The sequence below is a fragment of the Phalaenopsis equestris genome, unplaced genomic scaffold, assembly GCF_001263595.1.
Source record: "Phalaenopsis equestris unplaced genomic scaffold, ASM126359v1 Scaffold000369, whole genome shotgun sequence".
Lineage (NCBI taxonomy): Eukaryota > Viridiplantae > Streptophyta > Magnoliopsida > Asparagales > Orchidaceae > Phalaenopsis > Phalaenopsis equestris.
The window spans coordinates 207,335-215,473 of record NW_018164811.1 but is presented as its reverse complement, the minus strand read 5'-3'; the positions used below and the strand labels follow the sequence as shown (position 1 = coordinate 215,473).

General features: G+C 34.0%; 1 protein-coding gene across 1 annotated transcript; it reads right to left on the bottom strand.

The window, feature by feature from the left end:
• Positions 1–1,432: 1,432 nt before the first annotated feature.
• LOC110026382 (STS14 protein-like) lies at positions 1,433–2,242 on the bottom strand. The gene has a single exon (XM_020727296.1). The coding sequence runs from the start codon at positions 2,163–2,165 to the stop codon at positions 1,656–1,658; it is 510 nt and encodes a 169-aa protein (XP_020582955.1). The 5' UTR covers positions 2,166–2,242; the 3' UTR covers positions 1,433–1,655.
• Positions 2,243–8,139: the final 5,897 nt, after the last annotated feature.

Here is an 8,139-nt window from a genome sequence, read left to right as displayed (position 1 = left end):
TTTGGCAAATTTTGATGTATTCAAAGTGTTTGGAATGAGTTTTGATCAATTTTGGGTATTTTGGCAAAATTTGGAATTTTTAGCCAAATTTGGGTATCAAGGGCATTTAGGTAATTTGGAGGTGCCTAGGGGCAAAATACCAAGTTAGGCATTTCACATAGAATTGGATAGATATCCATTCTAAATGAACCAGGGATTAATACATTGTGAAGATATGGTGTATCCTAGTTCCAGGGTCAACCCTAAAGCCAAGTAATCCTATAGGGACTCTTCTTGAATTCTCTTATAATGATCTTACCTACTAAATGCTAGAGGTTAAGATCAATATGTGGAATTTCAAGCTGAGTAAAAAGAAGAGTTTTGAATTTCTAATGGTGGGGTACCTCTTCTAATTTTCTAAGACTAGTCAATAGGAAAGTCCTATGGCTAGACCTAGACTACTAAAGAAGTTTTCTAGACCTCAACCAAAAGTGAGGTCAACAAAGCATTTTGAAGAACTTTGCGAGGCTTTATCTTTTCAGGAGAGGGGTACATAGGCAACCATATTGGTGCAGTTGAATTGGAATTTTGAGCTCATTAATTTGGTCATCTCTCACTTATCTGGAAGTCAGTGATGATGTGGAGATTGTTGTATTTATGATTTTTTGTAATTAGGGGTAATTTGATCTTTTGGCTTTATTTACTTGCATGTCCTAATCCAACTCTATAAAAGGTTCTTAGGGTTCATGAGAGTGTATGGAGAAGCATTGAAGCTGTAGCCCCTAGCCTTTTTCTTTCTCCCCATCCAGTGCTACCCCGTGAACGTAGGCAAATCAACTTAACGGCGAACCATATAAATCGTTGTGTTTGATTGTTGTTATGTGTATTTCTTCGTAGCCGCATTGTTATTGCATAACACAAGAAGCCTCTCTAAAATCATTCTTTTTTTTTTGTTTGTTTGTTTACTTTAGCAAATGATGAGATAGAGGCACAAACAAAAGAGTTAAACCTTTGAACCCTATCAAAATCTCTAATAAGTAATGACAAATATGACCCTTCAGAATGATATATGTTCTATATTTATCGGCTTTTTCACCGTATTCTATTTTCTCATTTTGTTTGTGTCTCCTCTACCATTTTTGAGTGGCATTCTGTAATTTTCATTCAAGTTTAAGAAAAAAATATTTTGTCTAAAAAAAATCTGTGATGAAATTCCAAATGGATCGCTAATCTTAAGCCTCCTCTAAACTTTGATTTCATCGCAAACAGATCCCAAATTTCCCGTGTAATCTCAAAATTCACCTTATGTGTTCTCCTTCAAAAATATCTACTGTTATCTATATCTCCATGAATAACTCGAGCATAACTTCGCTCAGGATCTAACAAATTTTGAATTTAATTCAGAATTGAAGAAAAATACAATTTAAGAGCAGGCTACCCATCAGGCCCGCAGTGATGATAAGAGTTGCTTGATTTCAATAAAATCACAATCCATTACAATAACAAATACTACAAATCAAACCGCTAAAGTGGGAGAAATTGATTGCAGGAATAAAAAGCAAAAGCAAACGGTGGAACACAAGTGCACTGGTGCACTTCTTACTGGATAACCAAATGCTTCTTAATTAGAAGAAGAAAAAAAAAACAGAACACAAGCCAGTTGCGTGTGTGATAGATCAATAAGGTTTCTCGCCAGGAACATTACCAGGAGGATAATAAAGGCAAATATGGTGGGAACCATCTTTACCACAGCCGCCCTTCCCACATCCCAACTTCACCGTCTTCCTCCACACCACCTGGGTATAACTCTCGCAGTCAGCTTTATGTTCTGGCGCCGCACAACTGTTATATGCATAGTTATAACACCGCCGACCCTCCTCCACCCACGACTTCACCACAGTCTCCGGCGAGTCGAGCACGTAGGCCACAGCTTGATTGACTCCGTAATTGAAATACGCCGTCTCTTTGAATAAATCGCAAGACGATGAGCACGGAGGATGCGTAGCCAGCGTTGAGGCTTTAGACGCCAGGGTCCTGCTCCACTGCAGAGGGGCCACACCCACAGCCGCCCGGGCCTCGTTGTGGGCCTGAAGGTACTGCTCAGTCGCGTTCGTTATTAATTCAGCATCGCAAATGGCCAGAAGCACGGTGGCTGCGGCCAACCATAACTGCATCTGTTTAGCCATCGACCGATTCCCACGGCAAGGGCAAGGAAAAAGAGGAGGTTGAATTGAGAAGCCATTCGCTCCTTCGCTTGTTAAATAATAGTACGAGCGGCGCTGAAATATTCAACTTCCAGGCCAAAATTTCATTTTTTGAATCGTTACTGTCGGATTGTATAGTGATTATCGATTAATAATTCAGCCAGGCTTTGTCGCGCGGACTACTGGAAAATTAATGCCCCATATGTATCTCATTAAATGCTGGCCCCGCTATCTACGTCATCCACTATTTCAATCTAACGCCAATTCGCGCAGTATCGGAAGACGATAAGATATATATGTTTTTAAAAGGAAAATGTGACTGGGATCGAATCAAGCTCATCCTTTGACTACTAAAAATCAAAAGAAACCGCGACCGAAGGCAGGTAATGCCGCCTCAATAGTCATGGTCAATAACATTTTTTAATATTTAACGAGGCCTGCTAGAAAAATTATATGCCCAGTGATTTTTATATAAATTTATTTCAGTATAACAATACTCAATGCGAAGGCCTCCAATTACAACCATAGCTCAAAATCATTCACCAAAACTCGACAGAGAAGATAAATCTAAGAATATTTTGTGATAGCCCTCTCGACATAGTCAAAATCTCGACCAACCACACGATAAAAAAACACAATTTTCAAACACAAAGCAATCTCTCACAACATTTAAATAAATTCGAATGAGTTAAAAATCAATTCTAAATTTTTCCTTTTACATTTACATTTACTTTTTGTATTGAATGATCTAAAGTGATTGTTAAAATATACGCCTCATTGTAAGAATTTAAATGACTTTAAAAATGTAATACTCCATACATGATGAGAGCTAATATTTGCTTGGATTAGTCTAGGCTGCTCATTTTCCTCTCTGCATGAGGATGGTGGGTTTCACACAATATGAAGGGCTAGGGCTATCTGTTGGCCATTTGAGAGTACTCTAACTCGCCCCCCAACACCTCTTTGTTGACTTCCACAACTATTGTGAGTCAACTACGACTAACTGTGATTGAAAGTAAGACTAAGTTGTGCTTTTGTTATTATTTATTTGGCTATTAAAAACTTATTTCATTTTTTTTTCCTTCTTACCAAAGTAAAATAAAAGAATATATTATTATAAGTACGTTAATAGGCCAAAGTGCACAATTTCTTTATTTTAAAAATATTATAACAAGAATAATAACATTAATAATTGTTGGTTAGGTAACATCTAATATAATGAATAGATAAATTTATTTGCATAATAATGTATAATTTACTTTTCCAATTGGTGTAGGATCTATATTTGAACCATCAAATTTGTAGAAGTATTGCATTTGTCATCAAGAGTTAAATAATTGCTCTTTATTATGAGATAAACGTATACTTCTTAGTTAGGGGTGTTATCCTTGCTAATTGTAGAATTCCTAACAATTTATTGAATTGCATTCATAATATTTAAATTTCATGAATATAATTACAACAGATTTCATTTGTGTTCATAATGACTTTCATATGTAATTAACATTATTTTATTGCAACATAGATTCATGTTTTTGCATGCCATGATTCAATAATTATTATTTCTTTATAATATATGTAAAATTTCATTGTTATAATTCCACCATTGGTTATAAATACTAACAGATATTTTGTAGTCATATTTTTTTGTTTAGATTGTGATGCGTGAAATATATCTAATATTATAAAATAATTATGTCGATATTAAGCCCCTTTTGGAAGCTGGTTACCCTATCTTTCCTGGTTTCAGGGTGTCGTAGCAAACCAATAATATAAATATAATTTTATGTATATGTATATGTAAATGCTTAAATGATATATTATCAGGTTGTGTTGAATGATTGGTGAGTAATATCTATGCAAAAATACATGATATTGTCACATGTAAATATTCACATAAAGATGCATGTGCTCAAATTACTCATATTCCATAATCATATGCTTGTGTTTGTCTTTGCAAAAAAAAATTTATACATACAATAAGTCTTCTATATTTAATGGTTAAACTGTATGCCTTATTTTTGTTACCGTTTATGCTTTAATAAATAATAGTTATTTACTTATTTTGGTTTTCAAATTCAAACGTTGATATTTTTATATTACAGGTTCTATTCAACCACTAGTAAGATCATCTCCACCAGAGCAGACTTTCCAAATTTCGATTATCTTTTGGCATTTTTTAGTTTCATATGAGTTAATATATCTTCTTTTTGTGTTGGGTAGTTGTTTCCTTATTTTCATTTTAGTTTCCTTCAGTTGTATCGGTTATATCTCTATTTATGGAATAAAAATTTGAGTTCTTATTTCTTTCTATTATTACTTGCATATTCTTTTTCTCTAAGGAATACAAAACATGTTCAATCCTTTTCATAATGCCCTAAGTTGTTGGGTTGTATTGCCTTCTAGACACGGGATCTGACAAAATGGTATCATAACTTATCTGTTGTATTCAATTTCTCTTATATTTTATACTTGATATCCTTTATCTTGCATCCCACATCCCTTGCCTTTGCATTTCACATCCCTTGTCTTCTTAGAGTTGGGGTAGGAGATAAAGTGCTCCAGTTAGTTGGTATTTAATTGATTTTGATTTAACATATCTTTCAATTGTTTATATTGACTCCAAAGAAAAGAGGCGCTGCAACAGCTCATGGAAGAAAGTCCAAAGAGCAACTATAAATGATGTGCCCGTTCCTAGGGGTCACTACTCTCCTAATCGTCCCTGTACTGATCCTATTCAAACCATCGAGACTGACAGAGCACAAAATCTCAACTTGGCGATTATCGTGGAGGTAGTAACACAGAATGTTACCCATACATTACAAGCTAACTTTATAGTGCAAAATACACAAGTGGTTCAAGCTATCCAACAAGCTATGCAACCAGCAGTGCAAGCCACCCAACCAGTTCCACCAGTGTCCGACATGGAGATGCAGCTCAATCAATCAATGGTGATGACCAATAGGAATGCTATGGATCGAGTGATGGACCAGTTTCTAAAGGCACATCCTCCTACCTTCAATGACACAGTGGACTCATTCAAGGTTGATGCATGAATTCATGATAAAGTGTCATGAAAACCGTAAGATTTACATTGTGACTTGCCAATTGCGTGAAGGAGCTGGCAATTGATGGGAAAGTCACCGCCATAATGCTTTCGAACCCGATGCGATAATATCCTAGGCAGATTTCAAAAGATTATTTTTGAAGAAATATTTCTTATGGTAGCGAGCCAAGCTCTCAAATGATTTGAGGAAGTTGGAGCAAGGGACAAAAACTGTTCGGGAGTACGAGATGAAATTTGCCAAGATCATCCATTTCGTCCTAGCAAGATCATAAAATCTATCACCTACTAGTAGGCTTGAGAGAGGACATTCGGAGGTGCTTATTAGTGGTTAAGTGCATGAATTACAAAGAACTAGTGGATCAAGCTATTCATGTGGAGATGAAGATCAATGCTAACGAGAAAAAGCATATCGGGAAGCGGAAGAATTCAGAAACATAAGCCAATGGAAGTTCCCAAAAGAAGCATCACAAAATCTTTAGGGGTAGAAATCAAAAACAAATCCTAGATGCGTTCATTGCAAGAAATGACATTTTGGGACTTGTAATTTGATCGTCTGCGAATACTTCAATTGCAACTGTACCGATCATAAAGCTAAGGATTATCCCCTCAAAGCTCAAGGTCTATTATAAATGACAAGCACCCAAGAAAATAATTTTAAGTCTCATCAAAAGAGTAAGTGGAATAAGTCAAATGAAGAACAATTTCAGAAGCATCAAGGAAAAAGTCAAGCGAAGCAGGGGGCGCATGGGAGGGGGGTTGGGGATCTAGATGGTGCTTTTGTGATTGTTTATTTGATAATTAGAAACGAATTTCAAAATTAATTTTTCCTCCTTAGCAAAGTAAAAAGAAAAAATATATTATTATAAGTATGTTAATTGGCCAACATGCACAATTTTTTATTTTAAAAATATTATAACAAGGATAATAACATTAATAATCATCAGTTAGGTAACACCTAATGTAATGAATAGATAAATTTATTTGCATAATAATTTATAATTTACTTTTTTAATTGGTGTAGGATAAATATTCGAACTGTCAAATTCGTAAAAGTATTGTATTTATCTTCTCAAGGTAAGTAACTACTCTTTATTATGAGATAAACATATCCTTCTTAGTTAAGGGTGTTAATTTTGCTAATTGTACTAGATTCCTAACAAATTTTTGATTTGACATTCCTACCATTTAAATTTCTTAATTATGATTACAATAGATTTCATTTGTGTTCATAACGCCTTTCATGTGTAATTAGCATTATTTTATTGCTGCATAGATTCAAGTTTTTGCATATCATGCTTCACTAATTATTATTTCTTTATATGATGAATATGTAAAGTTCCATTATTGCAGTTCCACTATTGGTTATAAATACTAGCGGATATTTTGTAGTTTTTTTTTTGTGTTTGGATTGTGATGCATGAAATATATCGAATATTATAATATAATTATGTCGATATTAAATACTTTCTTAATGTTGGCTAGCTGGACTGACAGGTCTACAGAGTGATGACTCCAAAGAAATTATTGGATTTCCTTTGGATTGGAGCCTATCTTTTCCGGTTTCAGGATGTCGTAGTAAACCAACAATATAAATATAATTATATGTACATAAATTGTATATTTTGAGGCGGTGTTGAATGATTGATGAATCTTATCTGTGCAAACTAATAATAATAATAACATTGTCACATGTAAATATTTACATAAAGGTGCTTGTGTTCAAATTACTCATATTCAAAATCATAAGCATGTGATTGTCTTTGCAAATTTTTTTATACATATAATAAATTGTCTATATTTATTGAATATATTACATGCCTCATTTTTGTTGTCGTTTATGCTTTAATAAATTGTAGTTATTTACTGAGTTTAATTTTCAAACTCACCCGTTAATAATTTTATGTAACAGGTTTTATTCAGCTACTACTAGGACAATCTCTACTGGAGTAGACCTTCTAGAGTTAGATTTTTTTTGGTATTTTTCACTTTCGTATGAGTTGTATTTTAGATTTTTTTTGGTATTTTTCAGTTTCGTATGAGTTGTATTTTCTTTCTGGGTTGAGTAGTTGTCTTCTTATTTTCATTTTAGTTTCTTTCAGCAGTATTGATTGTATTGCTATTTATGAAATAAAAATTTGAGTTCTTCTTATTTCCTTCTATTATTACTTGTATATTTTTTTTTCTTTTAAGAATACAAAACATGTTCAATTCTTTCATCATGCCCTGTGTTGGCGGGGTGTACCGCCTTCTGAACAAGGGCTGTGAAACCATTAAAAATTGCTTTATTTTTTAATTTCATTGCAATATTTTGTAGGATTACTGACCAAAGAAAAATATGTTGAGATTTTCATACCTATTTTATACTGATTTTGATGATATTGCACTTTAAAGAAGGATATTTTTGATGTTTTGTTGCAGAAATGATGAATTATGATCATTGGAGCAAAAATATGCAAAAAAGAGTGAATTTGGAGCGAAAATGACCAAAATATGAAGATTTGAACTAGGGCGCCGACGGCGAGCCCCACGGCGCCGACGGCGAGATTTTCCCGAGAGTCCAGATTAAATATTTTAGAAGGCCCGCCAACGGCGCTGACGGCGAGATTTTCCCGACAGTAAGTTTCAAATTTAGGTAAAGAAAAGTGAAGTTCAAAATCATTAAAGACTATCCAGATATAGTAATCCTCACTTAAAAAAAAAAGGGAAAAAGAAAGGATTGAAAACAATCCAAATGAAAAAGAAAAAAAGAAAGAAAAATGAAAGTGAGGAGAAGCTTGAGGATATGCCTAATCAAAAATTGGCTTCACAGGACCTACCTAAATGGAAAACTTAAATACGTTCCTAAACTTATATTTATGGAATAAATCTTTTTACTAGAGTTCTCATGAA